This window comes from Nesoenas mayeri (assembly GCF_963082525.1).
Source record: "Nesoenas mayeri genome assembly, chromosome: 12".
NCBI lineage: Eukaryota > Metazoa > Chordata > Aves > Columbiformes > Columbidae > Nesoenas > Nesoenas mayeri.
The window spans coordinates 12,963,063-12,981,561 of record NC_137547.1 but is presented as its reverse complement, the minus strand read 5'-3'; the positions used below and the strand labels follow the sequence as shown (position 1 = coordinate 12,981,561).

Here is an 18,499-nt window from a genome sequence, read left to right as displayed (position 1 = left end):
GAACAGCCTCACTTTCCTCTGTTCCCAGCTCTTTCTACTGCCTGGTGCAGAGGCAATCTCCCTGTGCTGTGCCATTGCAGGGCGTGGAACGTGCTACTCAGAGCATCTCGGGGTGCAAGAAAGCACCTGGGAAGGAGGTGAGGGAAAAAAGCTGCAGCGAGGGAGAGCCCTGTCCTGCAGCAGACTCCACTGGAATGATCACTCACACCTGGGTAGGAGACTCCGCCGTCCCCAAGGCAGCCAACACATCAACTAGCTGCCATCCCACACCCCAGAACTGCCACAGCAGGTCATTTAAAACCAGACACAGGTTTCACTGCCAAAACAGCCCCAGCAGAGCTGTCTCTCTGTTGGGATCTGAAGAGCAAGTGTATGCTATACATACTGTGACAGAGTGCACTGGAGCAGGTCTTGAGAGAATGACACAACTTCACCAAAAAAGCTCTTTCCCCTTCCTAATGAAATCTAGTTCAAACACTGCCCAGGCGCAGCCTGTCGCTGCCCTACTTTGGGCCTCAAGTCACAGAAATCCTGGAAAACAGAGCAGGAGACAAGTAAGGAGGAGGACAGCTCTGACCTGATGCGCCAGTGAGGTTTGTGCCTCTGGGCTGCTGCTCACACTGTGATCAAACAGCTCCTGGGTGGAAGGCAGGCAGCAGGGGCATCCCTCTGCTTGCCCATGGCCGAGTGGGGTCTGCACCCACTGCTGCAGAGCAGAAAAGCTGCGCTGAGGAGTGGGATGGACCACGAAAACGTTGTTCACAGTCCTTTCCTCGGGAACACGCCACAAAGACGAAGCAGCCCCACGCTATAAGCCCCCATGGGGTGAGGTATTCCCGGGGGAAGCGACTGCGAGTGTGAAATCGCTACAGCTTTGAGATGCAGACATATGCAGCAAAGAGCACTCAAGTGGGTGTTCACAACACACCATTTCGTTTCAATGGCATTTACCATCAAATTGCTGAGATGGGCTGTAAAACCAGTGGGCGGGGACTGCTTCTCACTCTGAAGAAGTTCATTAGATTATAAGTAATTCAGTTACACACAGAGCAAGTAGAGCCTGGGGCTGTTTTGAGGGGCTTTTTGAAAAAGGTCAAAACAATATATTAGACAGATATTGGGACTGATGGCTGTTTGGGACGAGATAGTAGATATTTAAAGATAAGCATTGTATGCTAGTGTATTTTTCTCCTCATTACATATGCCCATCCTATCGTACATAACCTAAAACCACTTTGCAAAAAATGGCACAGCAAAGAAGCCTATCAAGGGAGGCACTGCCAGCATTACTGGAGAAGTGAGACAGAGCTGTTTTAGAGGACATGCAGGGCTGGAAGCTCTGGCATCTTTTGAGAGGGAGTCAGACCCAGCTCTCTGCTCCCAACTCAGCAGGGAACAGAAACTGCTACTTCTGCAGAGGCAAAATCCAAAACCAAACCCCAGCCCCCAAGATTTTTCCTATGGGCAGGAGAAGCCACGTCTCCTTCAGAATGCCACAGCCACCACTAATCCCTCATTGGGGAAGGTGAAGTATTGCCCTGTCTCACCATCCAGAGTGGCTGCTGCTGAGTAGGTGGTAGGACCTTGTCTGTGAAGCCACGGCAGCTAACTCAGCCTCTCTGCCTTAGCGATTAAACACTGAATTCCCTAGAAGCTTCACGTTGATGGCAGTGGGTGGTGTCCCCACCCAAGCAGTCCATCGCTGCTCACCACTGGACCATTGCATGTATTTAACTATTCTACTGAGCAGTAACAGACAGAGATATGCTTGGTGTCTTCCTAGGCTAGGGCTTTTGATGAACAAACACATTCACTATAGTTATAAGTCCCCACAAAAACATCCTAGAATAACAGCAGTCTCTATTCCATGCTACAATCCACATATTCCAGGAAGGAAGATCACATATTCCAAATTCTGCATGTGCTCAACATTTATTTCAAGATATAAGCTCTAAAAAGGTTTGACATCCAATGCAGTCCTACACCAAAGTGAATTCACTTATATGGAGTGGTGGGAGTGGAAGAATAATTTCTTTTGTCTGGTAACTCTCACCCTCTGGCTTGGTTCTTTAAAGGAGGCAGCAGATTTGCTTGGTTAAGTCTGTTTTTTAGTTTAAGCTGAGTGAAACTAGAATCTGGTCACAGCCTGATTCTGAACACTGTGGCACACTCAGGAGTGTCATTGGCTTGCATGGCAGAACCATGACATTTGGGACTCTTCCCCTGACCAGCTTGGCCCCAACCTTACATTTTAAGGGGTGGGTGAAAGTGTCCAGACTGCAGGGCTGGTTGTTAAAAAATAACACGCAAACCTAAAAAGCCAAGATCAGTGTAGTCAAAGTACAAGGGTTAAGGTTGTCAAAATGACGTTGGGTGCTAAGGAAAGTGCCATTCCCAGCCTGTGTTGCCACTATTCGAGACGTACACGCCAGCCTCCAGTTCCACTTCCCTGCCATTCACCAGTACCTCTTTCTTTGCCGGATAACTCCCTGCTCACCAGCTGAAAGGTATCTCCCAGTGTTTCACTAAAACATGCTTAATTAATTTTACAAGTCCTAATCCTCAACCTGGCTACACTCTGAAATTATTGTGATTTCTACTTGTCACTTCTCCTGCTACCCAATATTTCAAGGATTAACTGGACAGCATATAACCTTTTCTTAGTCCTCTGTAACAATGTCTACTCATCTTCCTTTGTCTTAGTGCTTTCTCATCTATCTACAGATTCCTGTGCTTCTTTTCAAGGCAATATCCAAGTGTGAAGCTGCTTTAGCGATTCATGAGGATGAGATTTATTATCTATAAGCACACCAATAACACAGTATTAAAAAAATAAAATAGCAGTCTCTTTCATCAAAATCTAATGAACACGCGATTTAATCTTTATTAAGAATTCATTAGGTTCTCAGCAAGCCTATCTAATGGAGCTTGACCAGGTGTAATGCTAATGCCTGCATTATATTTAAATCAATTTTCAGAAATGCTAATTTCCCCAAGTTGTTCCCTGCACATCGCTCTCCCCGCGGCTGCGCGGCTCTCTCCAGCTGCCTGCTGCCGCGCTCATAGCAACACCGCTGTCCCCACCCAGCCTCCGCACACTTCACTGGAGTTTCCACACCGACGGACGCCTCCCAGTTTCTGACACTACAAGCCCTTTCACCATAGCAGCCTTCTCGGCATTTTCAAGTCAGGTACAAAGCTTGGTAAGCCTAGCATGTGTTACTTTCAGACTGTTTCATGGAAAATGTACCTATATATTTATTAAAAAAATATATAGAGAGAGATATATAACAGGGTATATTTCAGTCCTCAATATGCTGATCTAGTCCAACAAACAGGTTATTATCTTAGAATCATAGAATCATCAATCTTGATGCAATTTGCTTTAAGAAACAAGAGCTCTGCTCTTTGGAAAACAAGAGTTGCACTAATTGTGTAAGCCAGAGTGGTCTTCACCTGCCCTCCCGCCTGCGGGCTCGAGGTGTAAGCACTGCCGCACTGCTATTGTGGTACTTACAGCCTCTCCCTTCAACCAAAACCCATTGCCCGCCATTCCAGCATGCTTCTGCAGAAGCAATTCCTAGAGATTAAATAATTTATAGGTGTTAATCTGCAGTAATATCTCTCTTGATCCACCTTTTGCACATAAACAAATGTAAACCAAACTCACCCTAGCCCTAAATCAAACTGTTGGGGTGGAAAGCCCCTTTTCAAACAATTAAAGGGGAAGCTTGGAGCCTTTAGAGAAGCAGGGTACAGAAATGTCAGTAGGAAAAGCTATGGAGACCACCTTGCACTGGAGGTGAGCTTCCTCACAGTGAGCCCCCCCAGCGCCTTGGGAAAAGAGTCGCCTCAGGCAGGGATAATGGTTTAGTCCCCTGTGAGCCCCTGAGGGCTTGGCTGGACACGGCCTCTGCAGAATTGATACAGAAATATCCGGGTCACCCGCTAAGCCACTCTGGCTGGTGAGAAGCTGGGCTGAAGGCCCGGATCTGCCCCCATGGCACACGCACAACGCACACTAACACGCACAATCACACACTCACCCTCACACTCACGCTTGGGGCGGCTACGGGAGTGCAGGGCAACAGATTGCCGAGCGGCCATGAACCCCTTCGGTTTTTTCCGACTCCATTCGTCTTCTCTCCGACCTCCTCCGAGCTCTCTCCGAAAGTGGCCGAGCGCGGCCTCGGCCGTCGCCGGGAGGAGCCGAGCGGTGCCGAAGCGGCAGCGCTGCCCGCGGTTCGAGTCCCCGCTGGGCGCTGTCCACCACGCGAACCGCCTGAAATCCGCAGCCGCGCCGGGACCTGCCCGCCGGCCGGCACAGCCCTTGCCCCCGCGGCGGCGAGCTCACCGCCCGGCCCCCGGCAAAGGCACCCGCTCCCGAGATTGCGGAGCGCAGCCAGCACCCCCTCCCTACATCCCATCCACACCCAGCTCTGCTGCTTCCCCACATCGCTGAGCAACCCCGGTCCCCGGGGGGCCCCTCCCAGCCACGGATCCCTCTGCAACCACCGGCATCGCAAAGCAGAAACCGCCCCGTGCCTCTCCCCAGCTGAAATCCAGACCCTGAAACAGCGCTCCGGGCTTGTTCCGTGATGGCGCCAGCCTCGAACCAGCCCATCATGTTTGTTTCGGTGGGAAGCCGGGGTATTTCATTGTATTTTAATTAAAAAGGGAGGAGGGAGGAAGAATAACGCTGCCACGGGAGCACCTCCATCCCTTCACTAGCCTTCCTCTACACCTGCTTTCCTATGGGATGCAATTACTCCAGCCACGGTGATGTGTTGCAGGAGACGCGCAATAGGGTTTTTCGCTTCTGTTTATTGCACAGTGATGTCTAATTAAGCACGGGGACAGCCTGCGAGTAGGGCGAGTCCCAGCGAGAGGCACCCCCGGGCTCTGGAACCACCTCGGTCCCCACCAGGCACTCTGGGGAGACCTAGACCCCAGGGCAAGGACTGGCATGAGGGCTCGGTGACGGGCGGCCACGCTCGTCTTTCATTGATTAAAAGGAGAGGCTGAAATCTCAATAAAAGGGGCTTTGAACGATAGGAAGCCTTGGTTTATATCCGCAGAGCCGGCAGATAACACCCCGACGTTAAGCTTAAGTGACAGCGGTCCGCTTCCCGGGGACATCTGCGCGGCCTCGCCCCGCGGCGGGGAGGAGGGGAAGGTGCGGAGGAACCGCGGCCGCTCGCAGCCCACCCTCCCCTCCTCCCCGCCGCGGGGCGAGGCCGCCGGCCGACACTTCAGCACCACGTCGGCCCTGAACAGCAGCGGGAGCGGCGGCGCCGGGGGCCTTCCCCCCGCCGTTCGCCTTCCCGCCCTCGCGGTCCCCTCAGGTAAACATGGCGCCCGCGGCCCTCACTCACCTCAACGAGCCCCCGCCCCGTTCTCCCGCCCATTAAACGCCGTTTACTCGCCCCCCCTCAACCCCCCCGCGGTTTCCCCCACGGGACTTACTTCATTTGCTTCACGATGGTGCTTTTTCCCGACTCTCCGGCCCCTGTTGAAAGAGAGATGAGGGGGGGATAAGCGCGGGGGCGGCGGCGGTTGAGGGGACGCGGGGCAGCAGGGGTGACCGGGCCGCCCGCGGGTTCTCACCGAGCAGGAGGAGTTTCACGTCTTTGGCGGCGCTGATCCCGTCCTCCTTCAGGTTCTTCTCGATGGCCTTGCTCCGCTCCAGGGCGGCTCTTTCCTCGGCGCTCAGGGTACATCCCATGGCGGCGATGAAAATTTATTTAAAAAAAAATTAAAAAAAAAAAAAAAAAAAGAAGGGGAAAAAAAAAAAAGAGCAGCCCCCGCCGCCGCCTGGGCTGGCTCCGCGGGCTCAGAGGAGGAGGCAGGGGCAAAGCCAGCCACCGGCGGGCGGGGGGAGTCAAAGAATCAAAGCAGATGGCCGTGAGCCTCCGGGCAGCGCAGCGCCTCCGCGGCGGGGCTGCCGGCTCCCTCCTGCCCCTCTCCCCGCGCCCGAGCGCTCAGTGCATCCAGCGGGGCTGCTGCGGGCACGGCGAGCTCTTCCCGGCCGGGAGGCGGAGGCGGAGGCGGGGGAGGAGGAAGAGGAGGAAGAAAAAGAGGGTTCGCGCCGGGGGGAGGGTCCTTCCCTCTCCCGTGCTCCCGGCTGTCGCGCTCTCCGCTCTGCAGCGGGTCTCTAACGGGCGGCGGCGGCGACGGAGCGCGCTGGCAGCGCTCGGCGGAGCCGGATGGAGGCGCGGGAGCGGCGGCGGCGGAGAGAGGGAGGGGGCGCGCCGGGGCTCCGCGCTCCCGCCGGCCTCGCCCGCTCCCGTGACGCGGGCGGCTCGCGCATGCTCGTGGCGGCCGCGGCCCCGCGCGGTTCCCCAGGGCCGGGCCGGGCCGCGCTGTCCGCGGGGCGCCGCCGGAGCGGGGTCCCGGCCAGGGCGCGCCTCGGCCAGCGGCCCCTCCGCGGCTCTTGGGGGGCAGGCGCCCCGGCGCGGTCAGGCTCGGGCTGCACACCCTCTCCGCCGCCCTGCCCCGAGAGACATCGCGGCCTGGGTGTCCGTGGGGGAGGCCGTGACCCGGACTGCTGCGCCTTCCCCGGGGCCGCTGCCCTCACCCGGACCTGAGCTCCTGCCTCCGCTTCGCCGTGACCCGGGACTGGATTCTGCCATGGCCCAGGGACGCAGGGCCGAGCTCCGCACAGGGACACGCGTGGCCGGGGCAGCGTGTGGGTGTGCTGGGCTCCCCACAGGCTGCCGTGCCCTGGCTCCCCGCGCACCCTGGGGGTTCTCCGTGGCTCCCGTGCACAGTGCTCACGTCCAACCCACAGTGTATGTAACCTGCAAGGAGCCCTCCCGGAGTGTCTCGTGGTTAAATAATTTTGATCAGCACTTGCAATGCAAATCATTTACATGCTCGATGCAAGCCGTCAAGTTATAGAGCTGGAAATGCTGCACTTGCACTCCACAAGTCAGCAACACGGCACAAGGGGGTACCCATCAGCATCTTACCTGCCCCAGGCTTAGTTCATGTCTGCCAGCACTCACACAGGCAGCCTCCTGAGCTTCTCCAGCATGACGAAAAAATACTTTACACTGAGGGTGGTGAAACACTGTCCCAGGTTGCCCAGAGAGGTGGTGGATGAACCATCCCTGGAGACATCCCAGGCCAGGCTGGACGGGGCTCTGAGCAACCTGAGCTGGTGAAGATGTCCCTGCTCATGGCAGGGGTGGCACTGGGTAAGCTTTGAAGGTCCCTTACAACCCAAACTGTTCTGTGATTGTATGAAAACCAGTACAGCTATTTCACCCTCTTGCCCCCAGTTCTTCCTTCCTACAAGTACCCGCTGTGTGTACTGCATGCTCGGTAATTTTCTGCCCTAAACTCATTTGTGATGTTCCTGGATCACCTTCTACAGCCACAGCTTTCATCCTTCTGTGGCCGAACTTCGCTTCTACGTAAAATGATTCCCACAGACCACATCAAGTTTTCACTTGCAATGATTCTATTCGCTTTCATGATTCTATGGTTCTAAGTTTTACCACTATTTTTTATTATATTTTCCATCACTGTAATTTACTGGTTGGGTTTTTTTTTGTTTAGTGTTTTTTGGGGGTGTTTTTTTGTGGTGGTGGTTGTTGTTCTTGGTGTGTGTTTGTTTTTCCCATTGTATTGCACTGCAATCGCAGACTCCTTCTCACCAGATGACCTACCTTCTTGTCACTAACCATGCCACAACATCTAACAATTATTCAGGAATTCTAGCCAGTTAAAATCCTGCAATTTTCCTGGCAGGTTTTGCTATTTCACAAGGTTGGAAATAGAGAGGAAAACAAACATTAACAGGGAAAATAAAATAAATAGGACTTTGTTTAAAATGCTTTCCTACTGGCCCAGGCAAGTCACGATATATTCAACTTTAATCCATAACATTGATTGATATGTGACAGTCTTGACTATAAAAAGATCTAGGGAGGAAAGAGCGAAGCACAGCACGAAGCACAGCAAACTAAAATGCCTCGAACAAAAATGAGCAAAATCAAGGACTGCTGCCCGATTTATGGGAAGAACACCCACTACTTCAATAAACAAGAAGTCTGCCAAGGATGGTTTGGTTGTTGGGAAGTAGATGTGAACAGGCAGGCAGCTGATTTTGCCTCTGACCCCTATTCCACCTCCCTGCCAAAAAATCAAATGGCTACAGGATGTTTGACAGGAACATCCCTGTGTGGTGGGTCTGGGCTGCGCTGAGGCCTCGCAGGGACGTGGGGTAGGCACAGCGCTCCCATTTCTGGTGTGGGGAGTGGGAGACCAAACACTCACACCGTGTTGGTTTTCTACGTCAGACTTGTGTTCGCTGCTTCCTCTGGCATCTTCTGCCCTGCTGTCCTGAGTTCTGCATTTGCCTTATTTGCGGACCCTTCCTTTAGGGGTAGGAATATGATTTCTAATAGTAATTCTGGTATTTTAAGCATGACTTCCCTGGCACTTTCCTTCCAGGCAAACATCATCTCCTCCCAGTGCTGTTTCCCATCCCACCTTCCTCCCAGAACACATTCTTCCCTCTTTCCCTCCACACTTCTGAAATGAAGGGGAGAAACATGGCATGTGTTTAAAGAAAATATGTGAGACAGAAGCAGACAAAAGAAAGCAAAAGGGAACTCATAAATAATGTTGGTGTATTCAGACACCAGTAATATTTACCGCACATTTGTGAGCAAGTAGGTACTGTATATTTGAATTTTGGGTAATTTGTTTCTGGAAGCCCAGGGGACTGAGATGGACCAGCAAGCCAACCGTCTATGTTCAGCAGGGAATAAACGGAGATGGGAGCGGTTACCGAGCAGTTCCTGCTCTTTCATATTCGCGCAAATCTCTTGTGTAAAATCAATAGGATCAGAATTTCAATCAATAAGTTTCATTTCAATGGTTCTAGCCAGAGGGCATTATGAAAAGTGCCATATAGGAAAAGTGCAATCAAGAAATCCAGAGGCCGTGTCCTCATGAGGTGGCTGCATTTTCTCCCCATCTTCTCCAGCAGCTTGCCAGCCTCGCCGTCATACTGGGATACTCTCCAAGGGTTTTACTAAGAGAATTAGTCTTTTGTATCAGCCTCTGGCTACTCGTTATCTGACAAAATTTGTAGCCTGTGCCTCCTGCCATGGAGAAAATTATTTCTGTTCTGCTTGACCAGTATGGAGTCTGTGCTCAGCCCTTTGTCCTATGTACATCCTCATCACTATAGGGATATCTTCGAATTTCTTTCTTAAGGGACAATCCAAAATGGCCAAGTCTTCTTGCTCTTCCAGCTCTTGGAAGGATTCAGGGGAGCAGCTGTGAAACTGAACCATTTTTGAACCATTTTTGTGCTGCTGCTAATTGAACAGAGCTGATGGAAATATTTCCTTTGAAATTTTCTTAGAGGGAAATTTCATTTTTTGAAAAATCTGCTTATTCATGGCAGATGAATTTCAAGAACCTGAAAAGAAAAAAGCCTGCCTCCCCCACCAAAAAATCAAAATACATACCAGCCTACTTGGCTTTTGAGATAAATATGTCGGGTTTTGTTGCTGAAAATGATGTTTCCATTTTTCAGGAGCTGACAGAAGCCCTCTTTTAAGAAAAAGAGGTTGCTAGCAATAACAACCTCAGATGAAAATAGGCTTTTTTTTTTTCTTGAATATAACAGAACCCTTCTATAAAAGGTGGGGGGAAGAACCTTTTTTTTCTGGCCATTCCTGCAATTAAACTAATTCACTTGATGTGCATAATGAACTTTTTTGTTTCTGCTTGGACTATTATCTTTACAAAACTAGTAGCCAGCAGTATGTTTTAAACCGAAATCCTTATTCTCCTGTATCTCTGATCTGTGCCTCAGCACAAACAGGCTTCTTTCTGCTACCAGTTTTCAACCATTCTGCTGAAAAAATGAATCAGGTAGTCATTTCTTTAAGAAGTGAAGGATGGTAACAGAACCAAGGGATGCCTTTGAAACAGGGTGTGCCAAGGTGATGTTGTGGAACAGATGATGACTTGGGATCTCAGGTGTGTTGTGTTCCTGCAGTGACTGGTATCTCTAATGGTTCTCCTGGCTGTATCCAGGCTGGGGAGAGATGTGCCCTCCAGGACACCTCAGCGTCCCACGTCAGGGGTCTGTAGAATGCTCTGGCTTTCTTCCAGCCCAGGCATCTGTTCTGTTTTTTTTCTTTCACATAGAAATGTAGGAGGTGATGTGACGAGGTGGGAGCCAGGGAGCACACGCAGACCCAGGACTTAGGGAGCCTTTCTGGGTCTCACAGCTCAGACGTGGCCTTGGGGAGCAATTGCAAACCCCTTCCACTGATGCCGACATGTGTTCTTGGATGCCTCACAGCTTGCCAGCAGGTGGTAAATCAAGGTGGGATAACTATCCAGTGGGCCCCAAGAAAAATGTATCATTAAGTTAAAGTCCCACTGCTACCACAATACTCCCATCACAACTGAAACTGCAATAATATTGGAGGGAGCAGCACGTTGGATCCTGTCCCCATAATTAGTTGATATTGTTGGTTCAGCATGAACTGGTGGGTGGTACGAAGAGGGAGTGGGGCAAATCCAGGATGAGATGATGATACTTTGCAGCCTGTCTTTCTCCTCCTAACTCAGTATGGTTCTGTCCAATCTATAATCTTATATTCCTTCAGTACAGTTTTAATGCACATGCTAATGGAAGGGCCACCAATCCCATGGAGAGACAGCAATGCATTCTAGCAGATCTCACCATTAGGAAGTTTTCCCCGGATATTCAGACTAATTTTTCATTCTTTAAATTGATGTAAATTACCCCTCAGCTAAACGTAGTTATGCAGTAGAAGGCAGGTTTAAAATACTGCATGATCTCACTAAATTGGAGAAATGGACAGAAATCAATACAATGAGAGGCAATAAGAATGCCCATAAAGGTTAAGTGGTTGATGGAGGAAGGATTAATGAAATGCACAGATACTAGGTCAAGTTGCAAATATCCTTACCTCACTCTTACTCACTCTATAGCCCACAAATGTGTTCTACTCCAGCAAATCAAATGAGGAAGCACCTTAGAGTTTGACTTGTGACTTGGAGAAGTAGAGACCAGTATTAAAGGAAGAGAAAGTGTGGGGTGGGTTTACTGTATAGAAAATACATATCAAAACAAGAATGAGATATCAATATTAAAAACCCCAATGACAATAACAAAGTAACACAAACCAAAGCAACACACACGCACAAAAAAGCCCAAAACATTAACAAATCTGTAGTTAAGAATATCACCTGCAATATACTTGGCATCAAGAAGTTGGACAGCCTGACCAAGTTTAGACAAATGCTGAAAATCCTCCTTTTGTTAGTTTTCCATGCCCATCCAGGTGGATGATGATAACCAGAGGACCTGGGAGTCACTGACAACTCCTGTCTTGCAATCAGGTGAAGTTTTTGGGCAAAGGCTCACAGGACAAGAAAAATTTGCCATCCAGAGTGGCAGTGGTGAACACATTTGCATGGCAGAGAGATACAGCAACTTGTCCTCAAAGTGCTTAGAACTAACCTCAGAAAGTTTTGTGTTCACGTCTCTGTGGCCACAGAGAGAAGAACAGGGAGAGATTGGGATGTGTTGAGGGGAAAGGAACAAATGCCAGGATCTGCCAGGGAAGCTGAGGAGAACTGCAGGTACCAGGGCTGGAGGAGCTCTTGGAGCCGGTCTGTCTACCAGTCCCAGCAGACAGTGGCTGAACGAAGCATTGCTCAGTACTGTGGCTCACACCAATGATTTCCCAAGGATCCACATCAGTTTCTGCACAATAAAGGGTTTTTTTATATAAAGTTAAAAATTTCTACTACTTATTGTGAAAATAAATTATTGTGTGACCTGAAATAGGACATTACCTAAGTCTACTGAGAGCCCCAGGTTATGGTTTCTCGAAATGAGAAAGAACTTGTCAATAACCCTTACTGAGGTGTGAACTCCTCTCTCTTTTCTGCAGTGACTTTCAACATCCAGCTCTAAGGAGACTTGTCAGTGTCAATGTTTTCCATTTTCTAGTGGTTTGGGGACACATGGCAGATAAAAAGAAAGGCTTGCAGGCCTAAAAATAATAAAATCAGAAGCTAAATGATTAACTGTTTTGCTGCTGATCATTGAAAGGAAATCAGTACAGATTCCCTCGTGGGTATGGGTATTTTCATTCCTGGGGACAGGTTTACGTAAAGATGCACTCTTTTCCATCCCTTCATCCAATCCAGTTTCTGCTTGTACGGTACTGTGGATATCCGTACTTTGGTGATGATGTGAGAACCTAAATGGAACAGAACTAGGAGTGGGAAAGGAGCTTCCTTCTTTTTGATTTCCTCCGTAAGAATGATACAGCAGGTGCACTAGTGACCTTGAAAACCATGCGACTGAAGCTATACAGTGTTCTCCTTGAGGCACGGGTGCGAGGGTGTCAAAAGTGAGGCAGGGTAACTGACTTTGGCTTGGGGCTTAAGGAGGATCAAGGACCCCGTCAGCCCTTTATCGTTCCTATTTCTGCAATATCAATGGTGATGATTTAGTAGGGAAGGAACAATCCCTGCCATGATCCAGGAAAACTGGTTAGAGACGTAGTTTTGATTCCTCTGTGTAGGAGGTCTTGGTCTTGATGAAACCAAGCTTAACCTTCTGCATTTGGCATTCAAGCTCAAACGTGCGACCGATTGCATGCAAGTGTCATTTCTTCCACCTACTGTTATCAGATGCAAGATTTGGATAGACAATTTAAACAGCTCCATTTACAGCATTTTGAGAACATTCCTGTTTCTATATAAATGCTATCCAGCAACCTTGCAGCTCTCATTCACACAAGTAGTCCTGATGAGTGATCTTATTGGGGAATGCTAATTCAACCCCTGAAAATATGAATGTGTACTTACTTCAGAGCTCTCAGAAGCTAACTCCAAGTACAAATACAACATTACTTACATACAACTCCTGCCCTTTTTCTCCACGAAAACCTTTCTGTGTTGTTTTTCGTTGTTTTTTTCGGTTGTGTTTTCTTGGTTTTGTTTTTAATATGGAATTATCACATTGTTCTTCTTTAGAAATGCGTGTTATAATATTTAAAATGAGCATCAGCTTTACCAGGTGTTGTTTCAGTGTCATGCAGCGCTTCCTGATTGTAAGTACCGATGTGATTCACGAAGGCTGGCTTTAGCTGGCAGAGGCTATAATCACTGTAGGAAAAGAGACACTCCTCCAGCAGAGGATGGTTAATGGGAATCATCTCTCACCTTTGATTTTGAAGAGAGCCTGGAGAGTGTGGCTGTCCTTGGCTGAAGTTAACCTTCCTGAGCCTCCCTCACAATGCCCTAGCCCAAGGACTTGCTTTTGCTGGGAGGGAGTGGGGGAGAACCAATTCTGCACATGTGAAACAAGGCAGAGTTATTCTGAGAAGGTCATATTGGGCGAAACGACATCTCAATCAAGGATGAAACAGTACCTGAAGCAAACTGTTGGAGTATCAGCACATTCCGTTCATATCAAAATATTGGCTGGATGCTAAACCCAATCCAGGTGCAAAAAGAAAGAAGAAAAAAGTCATGAAGAAAACATTCATCAAAGGTTATTAATTAAATACTCAAAATTACTGCCTCTGGCTAAAGGTGTCCTGAGGTGACAGGAGCTGTGAGAGGAGAGGGCTGCTGTAAGTGTGCCTTGCTCATACACCCACCTACTGCATCCTCCATCGGCGTTGGTGGGAACCAAGGAGACTGTGCTGGGCAGCCCCTTGGTCTGGCACAGTGTAGCCACCCTCACCTACCGACTGTGACTGTGGCCAGAAAATACCATAAAACTTACCCACAGGGGTGCGGTTCCCTAGAGGGCTGCTCTTGGCAGCAAAACTCCCTTTGATTTCAGCAGTGTTGGGAACTCAGCATCTGGCCAGCTCAAGAGCATTCTGCATTAGTGATTAAAATATGGAAAGATGCATCGTCACAGCGTGAAGAATCCAGACTCCTGCAGTAGTCCAGTTTATCTGAGATATATTTGACTGCTGCCTGGACCAGAAGTTCCCAGCTGAGAAATGCTTATTCTTGTGGCTGGAGAAGTGTTTTTCAAATGTAATGCATGAATTCCCTGCTCTCCCAACAAAATTGTGTCCAGGAGCTTCAGATGCTGGAGTGGGATCTCTGGCAACCTGCACCAATAGTTCAGAGGAGTATTAAGCTGGCTGTCTCTTGCTTTCCCTCTCCTTGAATTCTTCATGGAATGTCATGTTCTTTTCTTCACCCACTACACAGCTGGGAACAACTACACTGAATGATTAGACACCTGCCCTATTCCACCTTTCAGCAGGAGGTGACATGAGACATAGACAATCCTATAGTTTGGTGTTTATATTTGGGATGAGCAACACTGTATAAATATAAGCTATTAGTAGCTTCTTGATTTTTGAGTAGACAGCCTTTGGAAAAAGGTAGATGATCTTTTAGCATATACGCAAGTATGTTTCTTTCTACCCTCTCAAAATAGGGCAATGAAAGGGTTTTTTCAAGTACTGAAGATAAATGTCGTAGAATTTAACCTCTGTGTGCAAAGCTGGAAGTCGTTTGGGTGAAGATACTCAGAGAAGATTCAGGCTGCATGTAAGTCCACTGCCTTCAACTGGCTGATGCCAAGGTAGAATTAAAATGTGTTTTCTCTAAGGCAGAGACTAAGGGTCTTAGCAGCTATTTATTCTTCTTGATGATAACCAGTGATTGTGGAGGGTTTGGAGATTACTGTGACAACCATAGATCTCGTCTGTCCCAGGGCAGCCCTGAACTGCATGAACTTCACCCCAGAGCTGTGTGTATCTCAGAAGCCAGATCGCAATTTCACCTGCGCTCCCAGGAGGAGGAGGATGGTTCAGAGGGGATCTCCAGCTGCTCAGCTCCACAAGTGGTGTCAGGCAAATAAAACATTCCTTGCCCTCACATCAGCCGTGTGATGATTTAGCATGTGATTATGAAATAATCAAACCAAAGCCCAACAAGCAACTGAGGATACATCCTGGGCAGTTTTGACACACACACACACAAAAAATAGTGAGGTCATGTAATTCCTCTCTCTGTTGTAGCAAATGGGTCATATGACTGGGTGGCTCAGGAATAAATACAGTTTTAATCTCTTACCCAGTTCACAGAAAATCTTTCCAGTGAATCCCAGCTAAATAAACAGGTATAATGGATATATTTGAGGAAAGATGTGCTTGCAAATGTGGCTATGCTGCAGGGTAAATGGGTTGCTCTGCTCACCCTCTGACAAAGGACAGGGCTCAGTGTGACAGGCAGGACTGTTCCTCTGTGCCCAGATGAGACAGCTGACTCTGGCAACAGCCCTTCAGTCCACCATGGCCAAGCTCTGCAACCTTGCTCCCTGCAATTGCACCTCCCCAGGAACGGCCGCAGGCAGCCACCCTGTCCTGGGGTTCTCAGTCATAGAATCATAGAATCATTTGGATCATTGAGTCCAACCATTAACCCAACACTGTCACTAAACCATGTCCCTAAGAACCTTATCTACACATCTTTTAAACCCCTCCAGGGATGGTGACTCCACCACTGCCCTGGGCAGCCTGTTCCAATGCCTGACAACCCTTCTCAGGAAGAAATTTTTCCCAATCTGAACCTCCCTTTGCACAACTTGAGGCCATTTCCTCTTGTCCTAGTGTTTGTTACTTGGGAGAAGAGACCAACAACCTCCACGCCACAACCTCCTTTCAGGTAGCTGCAGAGAGCGAGAAGGTCTCCCCTCAGCTCCTGTTCTCCAGGCTGAACCCCCCAGGTCCCTCAGTCGCTCCCGTCACACTTGTGCTCCAGACCCTTCACCAGCTCCATTCCCTTCTCTGAACTTGTTTCAGTATCTCAATGTCTTTCTCGTAATGAGCGCCTCAAAACTGAACACGGTATTTGAGGTGCAGCCTCACCAGCGCCAAGTCACCTTATTGCACCTTCTCTGGTGAGCAACCAGCATCTCTGGTTGCTGGGTGATGCTGGTGCTGAACAGCAGGACAAACAGATGCCTGTGTTACTGGGCTGGCCCAGGCAGGGGCTGGCAGAGCGTAAATCTCTGCCTGTTTTTCTCTTTCCCTGTAAGAACTTTGGCCTCGTGTCTTATTCTTGGATCCTGGCCTTTGCTGGGGCACAGTGAAACTGCGGCGTGTTTTTCTATGAAGTAAAAGACAAGAAGGAAATTTAGCTGTACATTACTGCCAGAGAACCCCAAGTCCTGGGTGCCATCTTGAGCAGGGCTGCTTCCCTAAAAATATTCTTTGCAACTTCTCTTTCAGTGCTACAGAGAAATGCATGCCAACTCCTCAAAGAAGCATTTGCTCAAGGTGCAGTAGTAAGAATGCATTGAAGGAAATAGCAGAACAAGTCACAAAAATCTCAAATATATATGGAGTTATCAAGTGGCATCTCACTCCCATGAGTTATAACCCCAACAGGGTAGATAGGTCTCTACTGACTGCCTCCTAAAATGTCTGTCTGGTTCCGCTAGACATGTAGGAAAAAGGATGGAGTGTCTCCGGTAACTTTTGTGATTGTGCTGGGGAGATGAAAGTCTAACAACATTCATTACTTTAAAAAGCAAACTGGAAAAGCCTTGTCTGAGGAAAATCTTAACCTGTGCAAATCTCAGATGTCTGAGATCCTTCTCCAGACTATGTTTTACATTTCCTCTTTTTTTCCTGCTATGTTTTCTCTGCAGGTTTTTTTTTCCCCTCTTTCTCCCCTAAGTGCCTTTCCTCATTTCATTCCACACTGTTATTCCCAGGTTTTTCTGCCTCAAATTTTGGCTCTCCTTTAGCAAACAAGCAGTGACAAAGTGTGTTGTCACTGCCTGTTAAACAGAAACCCTCCTTTGAGAGCGTGTCCTTGCTATCTAGGAAGCTTTTATCTTCCAAATACCTTTAAGCCCACACTTGAGTCTGAGTTTTCCTACCTCAAGACGAAACTCAGAGGCTGTTGCTAGTGATGCTAGGGTGAGATGCTGTGAGGCCGCGTGTGCTGGTGCCCTGCTCTGGTCCCTCTTGCTCTCTGCGCTGCCAGGGAGCCGTCAGAAGGTGGCTGGACACAGTTTGTTTGCACAAGGCTGGGTGCTGCTGGAGTCTCATTCACATGACTTCAGGTCAGCTCGGAGCAGGGTAAACCCTGGCAGAATGATGCATCCCCCCTGCCCTGTGTTCAAGTGGGAAATTCTGGCAGAAATGGCATTTATTTGAAGCAACGTTGTCATGTTTGGTAGTGGTCCCCCCCTCCCTGCCAGGGTGACAGCCTGAAAAGTGCCTTTCTCCTTGTGTGACACTGAGGTGGGACCAGGCCTAGGGAGCAGCAGGTGCCCAAACCCCCGACGTTGGTTTTCCCGAGAAGCCCATCCTCCGGGACAGCGGGAGAACTGCAGATTTGCCTCACACTGACTGTGTTCCTGCGATGATGGCGTTTCAGGAAGGCACAGCAGGATCTGCATGGCAAGTCCTGAGCTTCCTTGCTGGGAGATTTGCCCCGTTGCCATCCCTGTGGTGGTGGCCACAGTGCAAGAGCAGAGCAGCCATTTCCGACTGGCAAAGAGCAACCGAGGCAGCTCCCGTCTGTGTGCTGCCTTTGCTGATACAAACAGTTTTTGCTTTTCCCTTGTGGCAGGACAATCTTACCTTGGCTTTGTTGAGAGAAGGGAGCTGAAGGGGTAGGAGTTATCTGAAACTCCCACTCATCTGCCTGGTACATTGCTTCTCTTGCAGAATATTTAGCTTTCAGGCCATGAAGACTGCATCAAGCTTCATCAGCCGCTGTTGAACATTTTTGAAGTTTCAATTGCTTCCTTGCCTGAGATGGAGCTATCATTTTTATTGCTTTGGTTGCTTAGGCAAGGGAAGACGAACAAATCAGTACAGCCCTCTTGAATTAGGATTGATTTTCATGAATTCTTCTTGTTGATTTTGAAACACGATTGTTTCTAAAACATTTATTTGATTGAGATTTTTTTCCTTCTTTCTTTTCAGCAGCATTTGTCCCCAGCCATTTGCCGCTGCTGGAAAAAGAAAAAAAAAAGGCTCTGTGTGGGATCAAGATTTCAACGCATTATACACCAAAACATTTGTTGCTATTTACTTTAAAAAGTGCCCTTCTGAGGCTGCACGGCTCGAGCTGCCATCTGTTCAGGATTACGCTTCGGAACTCCTGGTTTCTCTGCAAACCTCTCACCCGGCGCTGCTCTGTGTGCCGAGGGAAGGGGCGCAGGGGAGGGGGCTGCCCGCCACGGGGGCACCTGTGCGCTGGATCTGCCATCCCGGCTGGGTTGTCAGGGGACCACCGAGATGGAGAAAAGATTCCTGGTAGGGAAGGTGACTCCAGAGTGTTTTCTAAGGTTCACCGAGCTGTTATGTGTTCGTTAAAATATGAGAGGACCAGGATGGGAGCGTTGCTATTCATCTCCGCTGTTTCGGCAGGCACCGGGGTGATTTGACAGGCATGTGCTGAGGCTTCTGTGAACGCTTCTGCCCAG

General features: G+C 49.1%; 1 protein-coding gene across 2 annotated transcripts in view; it reads right to left on the bottom strand.

Annotated features, from left to right (window-relative positions):
- GNAO1 (G protein subunit alpha o1) overlaps positions 1–6,102 on the bottom strand; it is a gene marked incomplete at its 3' end in the record, with an annotated part of 143,668 nt that extends 137,566 nt beyond the window's left edge. For both annotated transcript variants that reach the window (XM_080351841.1, XM_080351840.1), the window contains exons 1-2: positions 5,608–6,102; positions 5,467–5,509 (exon numbers count right to left, since the gene is read on the bottom strand). In XM_080351841.1, coding sequence (XP_080207967.1) covers positions 5,467–5,509; positions 5,608–5,725 — 161 coding nt within the window. In that variant the 5' untranslated portion in view covers positions 5,726–6,102. The remainder of the gene's footprint in view (positions 1–5,466; positions 5,510–5,607) is intronic.
- Positions 6,103–18,499: the final 12,397 nt, after the last annotated feature.